Source organism: Perissodus microlepis, chromosome 20 (genome assembly GCF_051167445.1).
Source record: "Perissodus microlepis isolate ML-2025 ecotype Zambia chromosome 20, ASM5116744v1, whole genome shotgun sequence".
In the NCBI taxonomy this organism is placed as follows: Eukaryota; Metazoa; Chordata; class Actinopteri; order Cichliformes; family Cichlidae; genus Perissodus; species Perissodus microlepis.
This window is the reverse complement of record NC_140480.1, coordinates 6,009,601-6,032,717: the sequence shown is the minus strand read 5'-3', so window position 1 is coordinate 6,032,717 and position 23,117 is coordinate 6,009,601. Positions and strand designations below refer to the sequence as shown.

Sequence of the window (23,117 nt, the reverse complement as noted above, 5' to 3'; positions counted from 1 at the left end):
AGTGGCAAGTGGTACTAGCGCACGCAGGCTTTCACAAGAAAACAGTCACACAGCGATAAAAAGAAACACAAAGAATGGCAAGAAGCTGTTGTATTATTAACCGCATGACAGCCACGGGAAGCCGACCAGAGATACGTTTTTATCGGATTCCGTCGTGGAAGAAAAATTGTTCAAGCCATGTTTCTGAAGTAACAACGAGGTGACGGATGGCCTGGATTGCAGCCATTCAAAGACCAAATATAACATTCCAGAACACTCCAGCTCACTTGTTAGTCTGCTCCAAGCATTTCCACAAAGGTGAGCCTTTTGTCGTTGTTATTACGTAATTTATCATAACATAATTATTGATGTAGGTTACAAATAAGTCTTATATTGATTTGAATTGAATTCGTTGCGCTATGCTGCTTTGTTCGCGGTGGCTTTGCGGGCTAATGTTTGTTGTGTTTTGTTGGAAAACCAGCCTACAAAATGCTGGAATGCGATCCAGACTGGGCACCCTCTATCAACCTGGGTCATACCGAGTTTAAAGCTGCTACCACAGCGAGATTTGATCGGTTAAGAGGGAGAGCGATATCAAAACAGCCACGAAAGTCCCCAAGTGTTGTAGCAATCAAGTGATGAATAACTGTTTTCCAGTATGTTTTGAAATGTTTTTTTTTTGTATTGTTGATTTGTTTTTCACCAAAGCAGCTAATAAAGCACAATGGAATACAATTTTGCCTCTTTCTGGTAAGGTTTTATAATAGAATGAAACATGCCAGTTATAAATAAAGGCAATAAATTGAAAGAATTATGAAACACTTATTTTATTTCTATTGGATCTGAAAATGTTGTGTAATACTACAACCTGAAACGACAAATAGATTGCGTTGGTCTGTACAGGAGATAAAGGGAAAAAAATGTAACAACAGCTGTGAAATGGAATAGTCCAAATCACCAAAGTAAACTGGACCTGGGCTTGTTGCAGGCATCTGAAGTTACTAAACATTTTGTGAGTGTATGCACTCACACTTAGGACCATATAATAATAAATATGTGCGTGATGAAAGTTGGGCAGCACGCTAACGTCTTTAGTCCACTCTGTATGCTCTTATGGGTCTAACCCAGGGGTGGGCAATCTCAGTCCACGAGGGCCGGTGTCCCTGCAGGTTTTAGATCTCACCTTGGGTCAACACACCTGAATCACATAATTAGGTCGTTACCAGGCCTCTGGAGAACTTCAGGACATGTTGAGGAGCTAATTTAGCCATTTAAATCAGCTGTGTTGGTTCGAGGACACATCTAAAATCTGCAGGGACACTGGCCCTCATGGACTGAGATTGCCCACCCCTGGTATAACCCCTTCACTCCTTTGATTTTTACCTCATACCTTTTGTTTTTCGCCTTTTTGTCAAGTCTGTCTTTGTACGGACCTGTCGTGTTCTCCTTCGTTTTGTACATAACTGTTTTTGGGACAAATAAAATGCAAGTAGGGATTAAAACCGCAGAATTAATGATTACTGGTGCTGGAAATGCTAGTGCTTGATGCAGTGTTTTGATTTTGCTGCCACTCGTACCCACAATGCAATGTGCGAAAGTTACGTGGTCTGTCGGCTGGGCCGCGCTATGAATTCTGGGATAGGTTGGGCCACGAAGGACCCATCCTTCAAATCTGGGGAAATGAAGGACGATTTTTTTGGACGCATTTGGGCAAGTCTTTGAATTTGCGCAGGCTTCACCGCGTCGATGTAACGTAATTGGCCTACAAATGCAGCCTCTGAAGGATCTTACAAAGCTTCAAACGACATCGACTATTAAATTAGTCTTCAACGATTTTAATAGTCAATGTAATTGTGACTAGTCGACTAATCGTGGCAGCCCTAGTATTGATATGCTGCAGAAGCATGGGCTTCAGATTGTTTGGATATGATATTATAACCCTGCCCACAATGATGAACTGCAATTATTGATTCTTTCCTCCTATCCTGTTAATGTTAACGCTCCAGACCTGCAAAATGCCAAAACATCTGCTTTTACAGAGGAACTCTAATGATCTGTTAATCAAGTGTCTTTAAGTATCACTCTATAAATTTACAGGTAATTATTTAAATTGTATTTGTTTTTACTTATACATGTTTAGTTTACAATAATGAAAAATAAATGCAAAATCAGAATAGCATTTTCTTAAAGTTTAGTAGTTTGACAGACTGAAATCCCATTGTTAGAAATTGGATCATATTAAATTTTGCAATTTTTTTATGTAAAGCATGCAGTTGCATGGGTATGAAAATATAAATTAGAATTTGTCAGACTTTCAGCACTAAAACACACAAGACCAAGTGAATAGTCACCTTTATATGCATTTGATTGTTGAAAATTGTATAATGTAACAGAGAAAAAATATCGAACATGTTGAGATTTTTTTTTTTAACAGACTGAAAAGAGCAGAGAACTGCAATTGAAGACAGCAATCATATTTGTACTTACTGCATTGATGGCTTACAGTATTGTATATGAATGTTAAGCACACGTCATTAATATTGCTGATTGATGATTACTTGACCACAGTGTAATCAAAATGAATTGGATCGATTTGTTATTGCTGTCTATCAAGTGTGACTATACGTTTTGTGTGTGTTTTATGATTTTACAGGTAATATCTTTGGTGAGCGAAACATTTGCACTGACTACAAAAACACTGTTTGACTATTAACTGCTTTTAAATTTTGATCTAAAATATGTTTGTGGTTGAGTTGAGCATGCCCTGATTTCAGCAATGGACATGTTGGCTTTTTGCTAGAATGAAGGAAACACGTTTGCAAATTTAACATCATTTCCCCACATATGTCTTGTATCTCTTGTGCACTCACTCTTCCTGTGGTTAGACTGAGGATGTAACTACCTGTGGTGAATAACACGTTGATAGATACCAGAAGTCCTCATAACAGGCAGGTTAAGGTTGCTTTACTAACTAATTAATATGTCAGAGTGTCTTTGTGTCTACAGCAGGGAGCCAAATGCCTTTTCTTGCACATGTTTTGGTGACTGGTGTAATTATGGCTTCTGCTTTTATGTTGAAAAGTCATATTTTATTTCTGTGCCTGATATGTTGTTCTTTCTCAAACTGCAACACAACTGGCCTTGAAAAAGGAGGTTATGCTGTATTGTGTAATTTACACTGAAATGTAGTCAGAAACATTGAAATGACTTTAAGCATTATGTTAGGGCTCAAATTGCTTAAAAAACCGTTGCTTTTCAACCTGATTTAGCAGAAAATAAAGAAAACCATGTCTTTTTGAAGATGTGTACCATCTTTTTATTAGTACTGGACATCTTGCTAGCACCTCATGTCATTTAAAAACTATATTTATTCATATTCTAAATATAAATTCTGAATATATGCCTCTTGAAGGTGTAACTTCACACCTCTTGACAAAAGTGTGGTGCTCGGTTAAACTGTCAAAGAGGTTATAAACAGATTTTTGGAACAATGAAAAGTTGATTGGAGAGAGTGTTAAGTTACCTGAAAGTGATTGCAGTTAAAAAAATAAATAAATTAGGAACTAAATGACAACTATACCCACATATGTTCTTGTGTTTGAATGAACAGTGAAGCACTTTTTGGATTATAGTTGAGGTTTACTGCAGCAGACGAATGCTAACAGCAAAGTAGACTTTTATGTTGGAATAAAAAAGGAAGAGTCAATATAGTAAATGTAATAGATTTCTATAATAAAAAGAGGTTAATGAGAAAGAGGTTGTTTTAAAGCCAATAAGATACGTAACATGTTCACAGTGTACCAGCCCTCTTATACTCAACAGTCCCCAACACTACCCCACCGCAGATCTAACTGCTTACCTAACTCCACCACTGTTCCTGGTGGGTTGTCACATGATCTGACCTTATTTCCTGCTTTTATCGACACTTCTTTGAAGACACCCCAAGGAACTGAAACCCCGTACCCCCAAACATGATCACACATTCACGCAATCAGAGTCTTCCTCAAACCTAAAACCCCAAAGATGAATCTTGCCCTGGTAATTAATACTTTTTTTTATAGGTTTGAGCTGGATTGAGAAAAACAGTGTTTTTCTAAATGCAGTTTTCATCTGAATGTTTTTGAATTATTAATTGTTATGGGAACTATTGGAAAGGATTGTGATTGAATAAGCGGATACAAACATTATGTCTTTATAACTTATTGTATTTATCTGTTAATTGTGACTAATTGTTAAATTTGAGAGTTTGAGTGACTGTAAATCACATTGCTGTCAGTCCTACAGCTAGTTCATCTTCACTGTTTAGGTTTCCATTTTTAGTGTTGTTATTGAAGCTCCAAGTGTAACTGCATATTTTTGTCATTGGTCCTGGACCTAGCAGACCTTTAGGTTGTGTTTATTGTTAAATACTTTTTGCTTGAGTTTTAGTTCATGTAGTGTTTTTGGAGCTACGAGTTTCATTTCTAATTGATGTTCGCTGTTTGGTTTTGCCATGTTTCTGTTCACAGGTTTTCTTGGTTTGTCACCTTTTACATTTCAGTGTCTGTTTGTAGTTATTGCACGAGTTCCAGTTTATCCTTTCTCTAATATGTTCCTTGATGTTCAGTCTTTGTCTCATTTTCCTTTGTGTTAAGTTTACCGTTGTGCCAGAGTTTTGATTCATTGATTCATCTTTTGTTTGCTTATTTCAAATTTTAGATTTTACCTGGTGCGTTTGTGCTGAAAATATACAATAATCTGTCACAATAATTAGAAGATAGTAATACAGGAAGAACCTCTAACAGTACAACTGCAAGTCATATTTCAGAGACGTAAATAATCTGTATCTAATGTAAAAAGTTAGCAGAAGGATTACCTGTGTTTTATATGTTATTATTGGGCAGCTAACATCCATAAATATAAGTGTTCAGGTTTAGGAAGAGGAGGATGAAGAAAAGTAAAACTGGAAGAATATTCCAGTAAGCTGGTATCACTGGACTCTCAGACCTGTCATCTCCTATCACTCAACAGTGCAGCCCATATCACAAGGGTTTTTTAAAAAAATCTATATTGTTTGTATGATCAGTTTTCCTCTCCTGAACTCTTCTCTCTCACCTGTGTCTGAAAATATTTGACCTTTGTGATGGACTTCTGTAGAGAGAATAGCATTGTTTCACTTTAGACAAGGGTTTGTGTTCCCTGGTATGTATTTGCATAGATTTTAGCTTTCTTAATCTCTTGAGGCCTCACAGCACAGCTACCAGATATTCACCTACTGTGAAAGTGTACAGATATTAGAGTACTGTTTGTATGTCCTTCAATGTGCATAATAAGCACATATGTAGGACTGCTTTTTTCCACTTGTGTAATATTTTTGAAATTAGAAACTCAGAGTGATGCTGAAAAACTGGTTCATGCATCTATTACTTCTAGGCTGGACTACTGTAATTCATTATTATCAGGATGTCCTAAAAACTCCCTGTGTTGTGTGTTTCTTGGACGTTATTGCTAAAGTTCAGAAGATATGTTAAACTTTGATTGTCAGTGGAAAGTCTAGAGTTTTATGCAATATGTTTCCCATATTTCAGTCTCCCTAAAAAGTTATTGAAATTAAAAAACAAGTTTTTCCTCTCCAGTTTCTTGGCAAGAGTCAATCATTATTACTCTTTCTGTCTTTTTGTTTCAGCTTTTGTGACCAAATATTTGTTTCGCATGTTCCCACTGATGCTTGCACTGATTTCCTGTGGATTTCACACTGAGGGGATCGAACAAACTGATGGTTCATGTTACAATTTGTGCCCAGCCGGTAAGATATAATGAGGAACATTATTGCCAATAATTGGCCTTCGTGAAGTTATTGTGGAAGTATCACATTAACTCGTTACCTTTCTCCTTCTCTCTGTCTTTCCCAGGATATCATAAAGTTGGTAATTGTGATGATCAAGTTAAAAAGTGCAAATGCAAGAAATGTGAGCATGGCACATTCACGGAGGTAGAAAACATCATAGAGAGATGTGTGACTCATGTAGTTGTAAGTATCCTGCTCATTTTCAGTTTGCTGCTACACATACTGTCAGCTCATGTGATAAAGTTTAAGGTGCTTTCAAGTTAAATTGGACTGAAATATGACAGACAGGTATTTTCTGGTTATTTCAATATATAAAATATCTTCATAGGAAAACCACAGAGAGAAATATCTCAGGTGTAGTGTCTGTGAGTGTAAGGATCCTACTCATCTTCCATTAACTGTGATGTGTGCTGTCAGTATGTGTGATAAAGCTGAAGGGGGATCAAATTTAAATTTGACCAAATGAAAGCGTATGATCTCTTTTCATGATGAGTATATTATGATGGCCTTAATATTGTATTTTACAAATAGCCCGCAGAGTATCATTTTGAGAGGATGCTAACTGAGATTCTTGACCACATGAATATTGGCACAGCATTTAGAAATGACCTTTTTCTCCACTAAAACTAAAACTAATGAAAAGACACTGACTGAGAGAACAACATGTAGTCCTGTGGCCTTGTCAGAGCTGTGTATTCCAGTTATTTGGACTAAGATGAAAAAACTGCATCTTGATTGAGTTTTAATATTCAGTGTCATGGGACACGCAACAAAAAATATGTGTTAATGAGTAAATGAAAGTCTTCTGTGTATTAAGTGTAATATTTTTATTTTGTCTGTTCTTGAGTAACTGTAAATCGTATTGCTGTTATTACAACAGCTAGTGTACATCCACACTGTTATCTTCTTTGTTTTTAGTGTTAATATGAAGCCTCCTATGTAACTGCATTTGGCAGCTAAATGTTAAGGCTGCAGTGTTTAAAGGAGACAGCAGACACATGTAGGTAACTGAGGCTAAGAAGGCTTTTTAATTATTGGGATCCTCTGTCATAGTCTCACTGCTCTAAAAACAACAATTTCTACAGTCGTTTGAAAGAATTTTCACAGGACTCTGCAGTCATAAAAACACAAAATAAACCTTTGTCAGTATTATGGGAGAATTTTGCCCCACTTTTATTAACAGTGCCTGCTCAGTTTGCTCTGTATTTGTAGGCATTTGTTTATGGACTGAGAGGACAGAACAAACTAATGGTTCACGTTACAAATTACAAATTTCCTCTTTTCTCTCTCTCTGTCCCAGGTTGTCATAAAGGTGGTACCTGTGACGAGCCAATTGAAACGTACAGATTCAAAAGATGGGGCAAAAGATGGCACCTACATGGAAATGAAAAACCCTACGGGGAAATGTAAAGTGTGAGTCATGTGTTTGTAAGTATCCTGCTTCCAGTGAATAGACGCATGTGGTAGTGTGAGAAAATGTAAGAGGATCTGGAGTTAAATCTGACTACACACATAGTATAATATGCTCTTTTGTTCCTGCAACCTTTCACAATGATATTTTGGTGATCTCATTCAACCGGTTTTATGAAGTCAGAACTCTTGAATGAAATCTGTTGAGTCTGGGAAATCTTGTCAGACTTGTGTTTCATTATGAACAGGCAGAGTATCGTGCTGGAGACTTTGCGGTGTAATTATATCATTTAGAAAATACCCAAAATGTCCAATGAACTAATGTTCATATGCTGGCTTACATAATGCAGTAACTTAAAATAAATGAATTAATTAATGATTACATGAATTCAGCCACCTTCATTTTCCTTTCAGAGAATGCTGACTAAAGAAAGAATTGCCAGCAATTCCAAAGGTAGAAGACGGTACAGGCAAAGTTTTATGACTTCAAAGGGTTTGCATGAACTAGAAAAACACTTTTAATTGCTTTTAAATTCTGATCTAAATATATTTGTGGTTGAGTTGAGCATTTCATGTTTTCTTTAGGCTTTTTAGTCAAAATGGAGGAAACACATTTGCAAATTTAACCTCCATGCACATCTCTTGTGCACTCACTGCTCCTGTGGTTTGACTGTGGGCATGATTAACCGTGGTGACAAGCAGTGCCAACAGTGTCTAATAATAAGAAGGTTATGGGTTACATGGCTAACTCACAAAGCGCATGTGAAATGCTAGTTTCACACATTGTTCTTAAAGAGTACACAGGCTCCCCGGATCTTCTGCTTCCTCTGCATCTCGGAGGACGCTCCATTCTAGGAGCAGTAACCATTCGAGTCTTCATATCAGGGCTTTGCTATCTCTTAACACCTTTTTAGATATGCCATCAGCTTCCTGTGTTGACAATACCAGTCTCTTTCCTTATTTATAGGACAGCATATCAGATTGAACCAGATTGAGCCAGAATGCAGGAGGAAATGTGCTAACGCATCATTTACATATCTATCCACAGCTGTACAGTTTCTCTTAAAGCATGGCCAAATCTTTATCTAAGTTACAATTACAAAACATCATTTATTTTATGGATTAACAAACAAAAAAAACCCCATTGCATTGTTCTTCTCTATAGTGAATATGTTATTCAGACATTAACAGTACTTGTTGCTGCCATCACTGGGGAGAACTTGGAGAGTGTCTAAGTGGGATTTCTGACATTTGGTAGAAAGCAGGTAAGATGAAAGAAAATGGATCTTAATCATTCAAATATAAATTGTACAATGAAGGATACTTAAAAAACATTGTGATGCTGAGGATTAACTTTAAGAGCCTTTTAGCACCAGACATCCCAAGATTGTTGCTGAGCTAAAGCCGATCTTTATGAAAGAAGGATCCAAATTCAGAGTGCAGATCTGACCTGGAAATGATTAAAATGTCCTGCAGGCAAAGAATATTATCAACCAGCATCTTGAATGATAAATCAGTGTGTTCAATAAATACAGAAAAGAGTATAATGTAGTCAGATCGCATTATTACACAATGTTTGCTGGCTTTCTTTTTCTGTTACTGGTCCAACAAGTCTCTCGACTAGGTTGACAACACCTAGGTGTCTATCCATCTATCCATGTACCTGTGGGTTTGGGCAGTACATGGATAGACGGATGGATGCTCCAACTGTAGCTCCAGCTTCAACATCAAAAGCTTTGATGAATGCTTCAGATCTTCAGATTAATCGAGTTTCGTATGACTATTAGTGAGTTAAAAACCACTGGACGTTATTACTGCTCATGTAGTCTTTTTTAACTCCCACTTCAGGGCTTTAGGACTCATTAGATCAAATGTATTGACACATTATAAAAGAGATGGATATTTTTGGATATTTTTGTAAGTCTCAAATTTCCCCCTTTTTGAATGTAGCATCCTTACATCAGTGTGTCTTTGTGTCTACAGCAGGAAGCCAAATGCCTGATGCACTGATAGCTCCTGGATTTATTTTGGAAAGCATTGTTTTATTTCTGTGCCTGACATTGCATTGCTCTTTCTCAAACTTGAAAAAGGCTTGGCTGTGTTTTTTGATTACACTGAAGTCTTAGTCAGCACTCCATGCCATATGAACAATGTATTCCTTTGGATTATAAATTCTATTTTTAAACCTGTATACTTCTTTTTGGTGTATTTTTTCAGTCCTTTACATAAGTGTGGCGTTCAGTTAAATTGTCAAAACACACGCTGAACAGAATTTGCGAACCAATAAAATGTGACTGGTGTAGATTTATATGTCGGATTAAAAGAGGAAGAGTCAATATTCTCTCCTCTGATATGATAAACAACTGAGTTAACCGCATTTGTTTGATTCTCATTGTGGTCCCATCCTTCTTTTTTCTCTCTTCTTTTGAAGTTTGAATGAAAAGTAGGTTGTTTTAGAGCCGGTAACATGGCCAACACCTTCACGGTGTACAACACCTCCTCTTACATGCCCCACTCCGCACCACCATCAGATCTAACCACACTGTCCAGCTTGTGAAATATCCCCATGTATGTCACCAGGGCTTTTGTCTGAACCACATCATTATCACTGAGATTCAGTGGAATTACACTGTCACTATGTGCGTATGTGTGTGTCTGTAAGGGGTGGGTGGATACATCTGACTTTGTTTCCTGTTTCTCGCAACACTTCTCTGAACACTCCAAAGAACTGAAAGCCCTGACCCACAAACACACTCACACACACACACTCGCACAAACAAAGCCTTCCTAAAACCGTTAATTTGAGTCAGCTTTAAAGGAAATCTACACCTCAGCTCAGTCAGAGTGCCTCGTCCTGCTGCTGAAAACGACATTGTTTTGCTTTCAAATGAGTGAATTTCAGCATAAGTTGGTTGTTTAACTTCCACACTGCCTGCTCTCCCAAAATGAACCTTGTCTTGGTAAGTAATTCTGTTCATAGGTTTGATCTGGATCATCTGCGTGTTTAATTTCAAGGGTGCTTTGATGCAGTTTCCTCTGAGTGGATTTTCATTATTCATTGTGATGGGAACTATCAGAAAAGATTATGTTTGGATTAGAGGAAGCAAATGTTATGTCTTAATGACTGCGAGATAAATATTTATGATTATTTGTAATATTTTCCTGCGTATATTCTTGAGTGGCCGTAAATCTCATTGCTGCCATGACTACAGCTAGTGTACATCCTCACTGATGTGGCTTCTGTTTTTATTGTTGGTAATAAGAGCTCCATATGTAGCGTATGTACGTTAGTTGCTGCGAAATCGTTAAGGCTGTAGTGACATGTAGTTGTATGTGGATGAATGAAGGGAAGAAGTTCTGTAGATTACTGGGATTATCTTTTGTGGTCTTGCAGCTCTGGGTGCAGTGAGACCGTGACGTTTAATAACTTGATACATTTACATGAGCTGTATCTAATGATTATTTACTTTCTCTTTTTGCATTATTCACATTTACCCACCTTAAAGATCGCAAGGTTCTTGTCATAATAAATAAATAAATAATAAATGTAAAGACAACGGCCAATAGTTTTCTTAAGGTTTACCTTTGAGAGACTGAAATCACTCAACTGAAAATAGACAATAACTCACAACAATGAGAGGAGAGTCACAGATGAAGAACTTTTAACAATACTGCAAGCTATATTTCAGGGATCTAAATAATCACAAATGTAGGGGAAAAGTTAGCAGAAGGATTCCCTTTGTTTTATGTGTTATTATTGGGCAGCCAGCATCCATAAATATAAGTGTTTTGGGGTTTAGGAAAAGGAAGATGAAGAAGCCCACAGTGTGTAAAACTGGAAGAATAGTCCGGTAAGCTGGTAGTACCGGGCTCCCTGACCTGTCATTTCCTATCGCTCAACAGTTTTCCAACTTATCTCTTTTCTGTGGGGCCAAATCTGTGGGGCAGGGTTGTATTATATTATTTATATGATCTGTTTTCCTCTTCTGAACTTTTCTCACTCACCTACGAGTCAGAAATATTTGACCTTTGTGTCGGACGTCTGTAGAGAGAATATTTTTTTCACTATATATATATATATATATATATATTAACATGCAGTACAGCTACAGCTGCTTGGATATTCACCTACTGCAGATGTGTGCGAACATTACTTATACATTTAACAGTAGTGTTATTAATCAATCAGGTTCATATCTCACCAGTATGTATCGGGGAAGTTTCGGAAATGAGGATGTTTTTGGACTGAGGTTTGCAATATGCGTCATGTATGTGAGAACTCTGATGGTCAAGAAGAGTCTTAGTTCATTAGCTCTGGGTGGAGGATGGTCCAAATACTCTGACATGTTTTCCGTTCTGTCTTCAAAATGGACCAAGTCTCCACTGATCTGCTTGGCATATTTTTTTCTGTCATTCTGCTTTGGTAGAACAACAACTGTCTGCTGCACGATGTGCATGCTAGAGTTCAGAAAATGTGTTGAACTTTTAATGGCAGTGGAACATTTACATTTTCAATGAACATGTTCCTCTTTGATGATATATGCAAATGAAAAAGTTTTTCCTCTCCAGTGACTTGATGAGAGTCAATTATTTTTACTCTTTCTGTCATTTTGTTTCAGCTTTTGTGATCAAATGTCAGTCCTGCTCACACACGAGCACCTTAACCCTCATTTAACACCTCAGATCTTCAGACCTCATTTTTTTTGTTTCAGGTCTTCCCACTGATGCTTGCACTGACTTCCTGTGGACAGAGTCACACTGAGGGGATCGAACAAACTAATGATTCGTGCTACAATTCATGCCCAGCTGGTAAGATATACATAGGATTATTATTGACAATTATTGTCCTTTGTGAAGTCATTGTGGAAATATCACATTAACTCGTTACCTTTCTCCTTCTCTCTGTCTTTCCCAGGATATCATAAAGTTGGTAATTGTGATGATCAAGTTAAAAAGTACAAATGCAAGAAATGTGAGCATGGCACATTCACAGAGGTAGAAAACTTCGTAGAGAGATGTCGTAGGTGTGACTCATGTAAGCGTAAGTATCCTGCTCATTTTCAGTTTGCTGCTACACATACTGTCAGCTCGTGTGATAAAGTTTAAGGAGCTTTCAAGTACAAATTGGACTAGAATAAAGCAGATGGATATTTTCTGGTTATTTCAAAATATAAAACATGTGAGGATGGCACCTTCACTGGAAAACCACAGAGAGAAACGTGGACTAAAATTAAACAGTAGACTGGTATTTTCTGTTTATTTGGTCATATAAAAGACAATGCTATTCTTCGCTACATCTAAGATCTCTTTTAATGATGAGCAAATTATAATGATCTAATATTTCTGTTAAACCAGTTTGATGCAGTGGAATGAAATAAATATTTAGTGTGGGAAATCCTAATATAATAGTAACTGTATTTCACTAATAGCATCAGTGCCAGTTTGAGTATTCACTTTACATGGAGACCAGCATTGTAACAACAACACGTGAATTTGTGTGCGTACCAGTTTGAGCGTGCCGTTAACATATTGATTCCTTCTGTTTACATTTCAACTGAGTTTCACATAAAATATTGAAGCAGAACTTGGAAAAATCATTTCATGTGCTAATTGATGAAAAGAATGTGACAGTAGAAAACAACATGTGGTCTCATGGCCTTGTCGGGACTGCGTTTTTCAGTTATTTGGACTGAGATGGAAACACTGTATTTTGCTTTTCCCCCAGATGATGAGGTGGTAATAGAGCCCTGCACCTTTAACAGGAGCACAGTGTGTGGCTGCATGGAGGGATACTACAATTCAGGATCTTATTCACGGCAATGTTCAAAATGTTCCTGCCCGCACTGCCCACGTAAGTAACCTCAAAGGATTTTAAAGCATTAGACTGATATTCACTGCAGCCAAACGGATTCATTTTCTAATATAATAACAATCTCACTTTAAATTCCTACATTCACAGTTACTCTTATGTTCCTTTCAGGGAATGCTGACTACAACACGAAGTGCCTGCCCCAGAGGTAGAAGACTTTACAATGTAACAGAAAATAAACAAAAAAACATAGACAGTGTGCTTAAATTTTGTTCGCGACAGACTGACAAGAACACAGAACTGCAAATGAAAGTGCCAATGATATAAAATACATATACTTACTGTGGTGATAGCTTACGCTGTATTGTATGTGAATACAGTCTACAGGTATGCACCAAAATTGCAGTGTTTGTTCAGTGATGTTTGTTCATTTAATGTGTATCAACTTCTGGTGACGTTTAGAGGGCCACTAACTATTTGTCAGTGCTAACTAAAATGTGATCTACAATATGTTTGTGGTTGAGTTAAACATGGCCTGATTTCAGCAGGGGACGTGTTGGCTTTTTGTTAGAATGGAGGAAACATGGTTACAAATTTCTCTCCCCCTCCCATATTTCCTGTGGTTTGACTGAGGCCTTGACTACCTGTGCTAAATAACATGCCTGCAGATGACAAAAGTCCTGATAATAGGCAGGTTAGAGTTGCTTTTCAAGCACTGTTTTCCAGTTTTACACATTTGTATTAAAGAATAGACAGATCCCCTGGACATCCACCTTTACATTTCTATAACCATTTCTTCTGATCACTGTACCATAATGTCTTTTTTAAGGATACAAATTGAGTCACAAGATGTCTCTTATTATGTGGGACTGTCCTTTGCACTGAGTGAAAGTGCAAGTGCAAAGGATTTGCAAAAGTCTGGCTTTTACTAAGCTTGTGTGAAAAACGGGGGAAAGGCTTTTTAATATTTTTCAATTTCTAATGCTACTCCCATCAGGGAAAGACACCATCAAAAAGTCACAAGGCATCCAACTTTTAGTGGAAAAGAAAAACAACCACAAAGAAAATAAAGGGAAGTTTATTTCACTTTGCGTTTTTGTCTCTTTGGATATAATTATGCTTCAGGTTCGTACTAGGAAGAATATAGCATGAAATGACACATAATTGGCAAACAATATGATAGAATTGTCAGCTAAAAAAAACCCACTCAAAAATCAATGTTCATCCCTACTACTGAAATGCAACCAGACAGAACATCAGCTGAAATAACATAAAGAGAAATATGGGATCATATAAGGACTACATGATAAGAACATAGCTTCGCCTTCCCTTTATCCTTACATTTACTTGGAAAAGTTGGAAAAGTTACTTTTAAGTGTCATTATTTTGGCCTCTACATAATAAACTAAAATCTGGCAACCTGTTATTGGTAATGAAAATTTCTGACTACCTCAAAACATTGCTAACATGTCCCCACGGAGTCACACACAAATATTATTGCTTTCCTCAAACTGGGGTCTGATCATCCTAGCTGCAAAATGTTTGAATGTTTTCCCAATGCTACTAGAAAACGTCAACCTTCAATGGAAAAATCTTTGATTAGTTTTTTTAGTCTCTCTATAAGTCACTGCAAGCAAGCACACAGAGGAGAACTTCAACTAACAGACTGACTTTTGCAGATATATTCATTTGAATTATGCAGTCTGAATCTGGACCTCAGATTAATGTTGGAATGCATTTTTACACACGACAGGAGAAATAACTGTCTGTGTTGGTGCTTCATTAGCTTTTAATGTCAGGATAAATATGTGTTGTCAGATGATTTCTATACTGTTTTTTTATGTTATAGGCTAACGAATACTATGGCTTCGACAAATCCATCTACAACTCCAGTTGTGTCTCCAACCACAGTGGCAAACAAAAGTAAGTGAATCTTTAATTATGTATGTCATTTTGTCTGACTGACTTCTTCTGAAGGTTAGGAGAGCCAGCAAAAACAATGAGCCCTAAACATTCAAGTAGATCTTTAGGAAAAGGAGATTTGAAAACAAGATGTGATACTGTGGGTTTGCTTTTCAAGCTTTTTGGGCCACACCTCCCCAAAAATATTGCTGAGATAAAGCAGCTCTATTTAGAAGAATGGAAAAAATTCCTCCTGACCGTACTTCAGATTTGATCTGCAACTACTTAAAAAACACAACTGAGGCTCTCGGAGCCAGATTACTAAATGCACCAGCACCAAGAATAATAAATAATAAAGTTTAAAATTGTATTTTTCTTAAAGTATGTTAATGCAAACGCATTGTGTTGTCTATCCGTGTATACCAGAAGATTACATCACATTATATAACCCACTAATGTTGAGAAGTAATTCCAAACTTGCTTCTTTTTTTTAATCGTACGACAGGATTGATGTCTACAACTGTTACACCAGCCTCAACTTCAACTCCCTCTCCAAACAAACCTCTTGTTTCAACATCCAAGGCTTTCACGACACCATCAAATCCTGATATAACACAAATTCCACCTAACCGTTAGTGCTCATTTTATATTTTAACAACACATTTGATACATTAACTTACTGCCCTTGGTTTTGTAGTTTAGTTTTATAACGTATCACACTTGCTAAGGACATTTTAGCAGGTTTAGCAGCCTCTGATTGTTATCCAATTTACATAGAGGATAAAGACATAATATGCTTATGTCAGAACTTATTGATGTGGAGTGTGTCTTTGTGTCCACAGCGGGGAATGCAGGAATTTTTCTTGCGATTCTCGTGATTAGCTTTGTGTTGCTCTCATGGTTCCTGCTGATCTGCACCATGAAGATATTCAAACACAAAGACAGTTTTTGCTGGAGGAGGAGGAAAGAGGCTGAAGTCTCCCAGAACGGTAATCTGCAGTAAATAAATCCAATAAAGTACCTGTGCGTTGTATTTAAGTACACATTTGAAGTGTTTGCATTTCATATGAGATTTGTGTAACTTTATCTTCTTTAAAACGTAATGGCACAAATTTGACCCTTAAGGTTAAATGTTACCTTTGTTACTTTTGTCAGTCCTTTTTTTCTATTGCCTAATTGTAATTTGTTCAGTGCAGGGTTTTACTATTTTTCAAGTGCTTTGAATTGAACAATCACTTTTATTCATCAGAGTATTTCTACAACTACCACTGAGCATTAATATACAGTACACAGAGTAAACAGTACAGGCACTCAGCGGTTTGGTAGATATTGACTGGGGACATTCATTTAGTTTTCATATGGCTAATATCAAAGTTATGTAAAGTACGACATGTAAAGTACTAATATGTAAAGTACTACACTTTACATTACTTGACCTTTGGGAAGTTAAGATACTATGACACCTCGCAACCAAGGACAAATTTTCTCATGTTACTCCTCACAATGTGAAATGCACTGTCCAGTTGTGCATTAAATAGAAGAATATCCATATTTTGTTCTGTTTTAAAAATGTGCCTTAGTGACTGAACATGTCTTGACTAACAGACAGGAAACTCAATGATAATATCTCCTTTCCTTTTTAACAGAACAACCCAGTCATCAAGGCAGTAACCCGACCACACTGGTTTGTGCTCAGTTTCATGCACTTCGTTTTCTTTAAAGATAGCAATCTAGGCAGGAACACTTACTGTAGGTGCACAGTAAGAATTTCTTGTACATAGTTCATCAAGATAATTAGCTCATTAGCTTATAATTAGCACACAAGAAAGGCAGAAAGTTTTGGTCATCCCTGTCATGCACTTCAAAGTTTGTACTCATGCTGTCTTGTTTGTTCTTTCAAGACGCTTACAGTGTCTGAGGAAACTCCCATGTTGACTCTCAATCAGAGTCCAGCCATGTCAGAACATCCAACCCACATCAACCCTCTCGTGCCAGTCAATGGCCAGATAGGTAAGACTATCTGAGTATTTGACCTCTTGCTAACATGCACGACATGCAAAATACTGGACTTTGTTAATTATGTGTTGATGATTTCTAATTAAAAAAACAAAACAAAAACACCCCCTGCAGAATTCTCGGAAAAGTTTATTTTAGTCTCAAAAGTCATTTCCTCATTCCCAATGTAAGGAGTGATTAAAATATTCCTTACTTTTAATAGGAGTTCAGTGAAGAAGGATAAAAAACCTCAAATTCAAGAACAGCCAACAATCAAACAGTCTGCATTTCTTTTTCTGTCATTTGGTATTAAGTATTCAAAGACGAAATCCTTCTCTGTCCTTCAGCACAGGCTTCCATTGTATTGCACTTTAGGGTAAATGTAACCATTTATGGTTTAAGACATAACTGGTAATATAAAACTGATAAATGTGATTTTATCTGCAACATTTTAGCAGGAAATAATTTCTTCTGCTACTACTTCTACTACTACGATCCCAGGAAATACTAGTTATGTTACTAGAATCATGGGATTATCAGCTAAGAAGAACACCACGTACCAAATGAAACTCAGTGGTGTTATAGATCTTTTTACACATGAAGTGCAAAGGAAGCTTTTGCCATATTTTCAGAGACAATATGACTCATAAAAGGATAAACAACTTTCAACATTTATTCATTTCTGTATATATTATATCCTTTAAGTAGGCAGGAAAAAAAATATCTCTCTCTTTCCCTATATATATATATATATATATATATATATATATATATATATATATATATATATTGAGAGAGAGAGAGAGAGAGAGAGAGAGAGATATTGCTATAGATTTAGATAGATGGATAGAAGATTAGGGTCATTGCATCACGTCCTTCAGGACAAGTCAAAATGAGTTCTATACGGTACACACTATAAGGCTGAGTTATCTTTTGGTCACTTAGGAGTTTAAAACAGGCCAATCAGCACAAGCTGGGTAAATAATGTAGTTGCTTAAGAACTTGCTCCCATACACACACCACAGTGTGATTTTTTTATTTCTGTGGTGAGCAGTAGAGATGGTGCATGCTGCTGCACTGAATTACTTAAGAAATGTGTTAATTTAGAGAGGAGGTGAAACCTATTGTTGGTAGCGCTTCAACTTTCTCCCCTCATTTAAATGACTGTGGACTTCATCCGAAGTGAGACTTAGGTATTGAATGCTGGAGGGTGTGATGGGCTTGGCTGTAAATGTTTGAGATAAGTGATGTGAAAACTGCGAGAAAAGTTGTAGAAGAGGAAGTGTTCAGCATTGAGTTTTCCAGTAAAGTTATTAGCATTTATGGTCAGTGACACATGTTTTTATGACGCACCTAAATAGGTGGTAGACAGCAGGTCATAGCCAGAAAAAGTGGCATTTGGCATACTTTTTTTTTTTCAATTTCATTGTTTCACTATTTAACAAATGCTTTCAGATAAAGTGTGATCCAAGCAGATTACCTTCAAAACATAATGATACCACGATTATAGTGTATGATGAATAAAACCAGGGGAAATTTCTCAGTTGTTTTACAATGAATGAAAAAGACATAAACTTTAAAAAACTAAAAATATCAAATATCATCAACATTAAACGAGCAATATTTCTAAAGCTTTAAGGAGAATAGCTACCCCTTCAAATACCTGCTTGTCTGCTTGTGTTGTTAAAAGGAAGCGCTATTTTGCTACTGATAAATTGTTTAATTTAATTATATTAGTAAAATTAAAAAATGTTGCTGTTGCAGTTTCTTCCATCTGATAGAAGCGCGGTATACTATCTATAAGTGCTGTTGTTTTTACTTTTTCATCTCTTCTTGTTCACCATAGTGTTTATCAGAACCACATCTGTGGAGGTGGAAACTAGGAAATAGAGCGTTCTTACTCTTTCGCATCAGTCAGCAATGTGACATTAAGTCAAATGGCAAGTCAGATAGTGAACACATGTGCCTGTTAACTGTGTCATATGGTAAACTCCTGATATTCAATGTAAGTCTTTCAAGCCTGTAGGTGTGCTTTAAATACAACTGCAGTCATTAGTGAGGTCATGTTGTTGTTGGCATTCACGGCTAAGATCAAAACCTGTTTTTAGTTTTGTGCTGTTTGAACTGGGGTGAGGATTATGCTCTGTTCTCCTCTTCATAAGCTTGAGATGGGACTTTTATTTGCGTTGTGTATTCTGTATCATTACGTCTCTTGACTGTGTTGTCCTGTTATTACAAAGTGAGAAAGCTTTTCCACTTAGCAGACCAGTGCTGATATAATGTGGTCCAATTTCTCTGTATATCTTCTGAATTACTTAATTAGTAATTACTTACTTAATTAATTAGTTTTCCAGAGTATACCATAATGCTGGTTGGAGGTTATAACGTGGGTTGTATTCAGTGGTTGAGAGGAGGCGGCAGAAACACTCAGGATAGTCAAAAACTCACGACCACATTGGTAATGGGAATTCCACAGTGGTGTCCTTTAATTGACACACACATCACCTACCTTACAAGGCCCGGTTGAACAGCTGCTGCCTTATCATACATGAAACACAGTGTTCCTACAACCTGTGACATTACTTTGAATTAGGAAGGTAAATATATGAGGTCCATGTCAGTCCATACGTCTATGCGCAAGCACGTTTCTCCCACACTCTACAGAGAGCAGTGACGCATACTTGTGACATCACTAAACATTAACTTAAATTGTCTTAAAGAGACACCACACAATTGTTACTGTTACAAGGTGTACACTGAATCATTAAAAAAAGTCTTGAATTATGCCTAATTTCTTTGTATATTTGCTTCCAAGGAGCCAGACTTTTAAAGCAGTCTTGACCAGTAGTTCTCCAGGCTTTGTCTTTGGACATTGGCTGCTTTTTCACTCATTCTCACTCTGATCCTTGATCATTGATCATTTTCAGAGGATTTTTTTTGGTTTGTTTATTTTGCTACTTCACACTGACCTATGACTCACTCAAGCATAAAAAAGACACCTCACTCAAGGAATGAATCAGTGTTGTGTTAACACATTAGAGACAACGTTTTTTTTCAGTTGTTGTCCACGCAGCTTGACACGCTGTTATTGCAATAAAGGCATACTGGATAGAAAAACACGTAGTAGAAGGCTATCGGTCATGGATCGGCTTTCCTAGAGCCTGAACATCAAAGTTATTGAAGCAGTGACAGAGAACGGAATGAAAAGCAACCAATGAAGAGTTTTAAATGTGCTCCAAGAAGCCTGGGGAACTATTCCCAGACTAGTTAAGGAAAGTGCAGTAAAGCATACCTAAGAAAGTTCAGGCTGTGTTAGATAATATAGGTGGTCACACAAAATCTTGACTTTCAAGCTCATTAGAACAAATTAACTCTGTTTTGCCCTTATTTAATGCATTTCTGTGGATATTTGCACCTCTTTGCTATTTTCTTTGCAAAATATTGAGCCATGATGGATGGCTCAAGACATTTGCACAGTACTGCACACTGTAACAATGCTGATCTTAAACATGACCAAAGTTTTTTCCAGTGAGTCCAGTGTAAGGGGAAAAAAACATTAAAAAAACACTTGCTATTATCACTGCTTATCACTTGATTTCACATTAGTTTCTCTAATCGTGGAAATGGATGACGTCAGTGACTCACAGATATCCTAACAGGGTGGTCACAAACAGGAAGCTCTTAGAAGCAGCAAAATTGACTTGTTTGAGACAGGAGGTGAACTGCTGCGCAAATGCTCTATTTCACATAAATACAGATTATTTTAACCTCAGACTAATGCAAAACAAGCAGCTGAGTGCCCTGTGTCCTCTGACTGTTAATTATTCTCTCCTTCCAGTTGCCAGACGAAATGACCACGCAGATCGCTGGCCAGCCATCGTCCTCTACTCGATCATCAAGGAGGTGCCCTTGCATAGGTGGAAGGAGTTCTTGCGTCTGCTTAAGGTGACTGACCAGCAGATGGCACGAGTCGAGATGGAGACTGGTTTCAGTCTTGGCTCCATGGAGAAGCAGTACCAGATGCTGAGGCTGTGGAGCCAGCACTCTTCCTCCAAACTCAGTGATATTTTCTCAGCCTTACACTACATGGAATTATCCGGCTGTGCACAGCTGCTCCAGGAAAGCCTGGAACAGCTGCAGTGGACGCCTGACCACAGACAGGCGCTCACAGCCATTTGAATGGAGCAGTGCGGGACAACTGAGGCTGTACCTGGCGGCACAAGTGTAATGCTATCTATAACACGACTGGAAACATAAATTATTCAGCCATGGACGCTGGTGTGAAAGACTAGACACTCGCTGGAAAGGACATTATGATCTGTAGCCATATAGTACAACCCTAGAAACCTGGAACAATGTCGTAAATATCCTGTACTGAGTAATGCAGACGTAGATTAAAGCCAAATAAAAACATCTGATAAGCTGGAATGTAAAAAAAAGTGGACCCTTATTTCATGTTAAGACGGAAACCTAAAATGTTGAATGTAAACATATGAAATAATGGATTTGTAGCAGTGCAAAATGCAGTTTCGAACATCGGGTTACTTCCTCAAGAGCATCATTAGCATTTTTAGGAACCACATAACACCTCTTAACACACTCGTAATATTCTTGTAGCCTACAGTAGGTGGAGACAGTAAATAAATAAAAAAAATATTAAGGGAAGTCCCCTTCCCTTAACTAATGGCTGCTGCCAAAAAGTTGTTTAGAACAATGTAACCTCCAGTTTTTTGTGTGGTGCCGCTTAAATGCCAATAATGGAGGCTGCGGTTTTACAGCAGTACTGCAATGTACATGCATAACTGGGAGGTGTTTGTGCTTAAAGGGTAAGCAAGGAAGTTGCACTTCCTTAGTGTAGTGTACGTGATTGTTTTACCTCCACAAGTCTGTGCTTGAGATTTCTCTCTTCCCCCCCTTTTGACTTGTCAAAGGACAGACTTTTTCAGTCTGAATCTTTAAACTGTGCGTGTGCGTGATCACTCCGTGCACATCTGGGATGTTTGTGCAGCACAGCTGCAGACGTCTCCCTCGTTTGGTATAACAACTCAGCCACTGATTGTTATTGTGCACCCTCGCAAAGGAAGAAAACTGAAATCCCCAAAGGACGTCAGTTTTTCAGTTTCCTGCAACTAAATGGTGTCAGTGTTCAGCATGCTGGGTTTTTCCTCACCACACATATTCCATTTGAACGGATGGTTCTCACTTGTGGTGTTTGGGTATCTCACTTTGAGAGGTTTTTTTGTGTGTCTATGTGTGTGTATCATTATACTTCATTGACAGTAAAGGTCTTGGATTTTCCCATTTAAGATGTTTATTTAAGAAAGTTTTAATGGGAATGTAGGTCACTTTCCCTGAGATATAAATATTTGTATATGTTTTACAGGTTAAAGTATAATTGTTTTTTTTAATTTTTATTTATGATCCATTTGTATGAATATTTGTGTGGTGCAGAATAAACTGAAAGTGAAAATCTTAATGTTTTTCATCTCATTGTGGTCTTTAGTGGTACACTGTTATGAAAACGTGCTACTGTAAAACCCCAAGTCAAAATGTCACCTGTATATGTATATGTCATGAATAAAATGTTTGGCCACAAGGTGGGAGTATGGACTGTATGTTTGAACCGCAGCAGCTGGTGTGCATTTGTTAGCGCACACACACCCCACCTACAAAGAAAATAGGAGCACAGTACTTGAAGAGCTTTTATTCTTGAGTTGGATTACACCCATCGCATGAATTGCAAATTTGTGCTAAAAGCACAAAGAACAGCTGCCTTATATTGTTCATAGTTACTGGATGGAAAAATAACAGATCCCTTACAGGACGAAATTCACTTTATGTGTTTACATGCAGCACGACAGCTTCAAAATTTATAGCATTATTCTTCTGCTGTCATGTAGATATGCTGTCAGGCTGCATGTGTTTGCCTTGTTTTTAACCACACCAGTGTCACCTGCCAAAAAAGGGATTTCCAGTATTTCTCAATAAATAAATAAATAAATAAATAAATGAAAGATTACCAGAACTGAAACTGCTCTAAATAACTTGTTGGCCTTTACTGTCACCTATATCTCGCAAATGATATCACGTCATATAACAAGCTATGCAGAGTAAGCAACACTTCTTTTACAAGGTAAAGGTTTTGTACTTATTTAACCAGGTGAAAAGAGGGCAGTAGAAAGCGCAAGAAGTTGA

General features: G+C 37.3%; 1 protein-coding gene across 1 annotated transcript; it reads left to right on the top strand.

Annotated features, from left to right (window-relative positions):
- Positions 1-9,924: 9,924 nt before the first annotated feature.
- LOC146363938 (tumor necrosis factor receptor superfamily member 1A) lies at positions 9,925-22,543 on the top strand. Its single transcript, XM_084917103.1, has 11 exons — positions 9,925-10,176; positions 11,929-12,025; positions 12,132-12,257; positions 12,942-13,067; positions 13,197-13,233; positions 14,875-14,948; positions 15,433-15,558; positions 15,770-15,916; positions 16,574-16,611; positions 16,829-16,937; positions 20,761-22,543. Exons 1-11 carry the CDS (start codon positions 10,162-10,164, stop codon positions 21,099-21,101), a joined length of 1,236 nt encoding a protein of 411 aa, XP_084773229.1. The 5' UTR covers positions 9,925-10,161; the 3' UTR covers positions 21,102-22,543.
- The last annotated feature ends 574 nt before the right edge of the window (positions 22,544-23,117 follow it).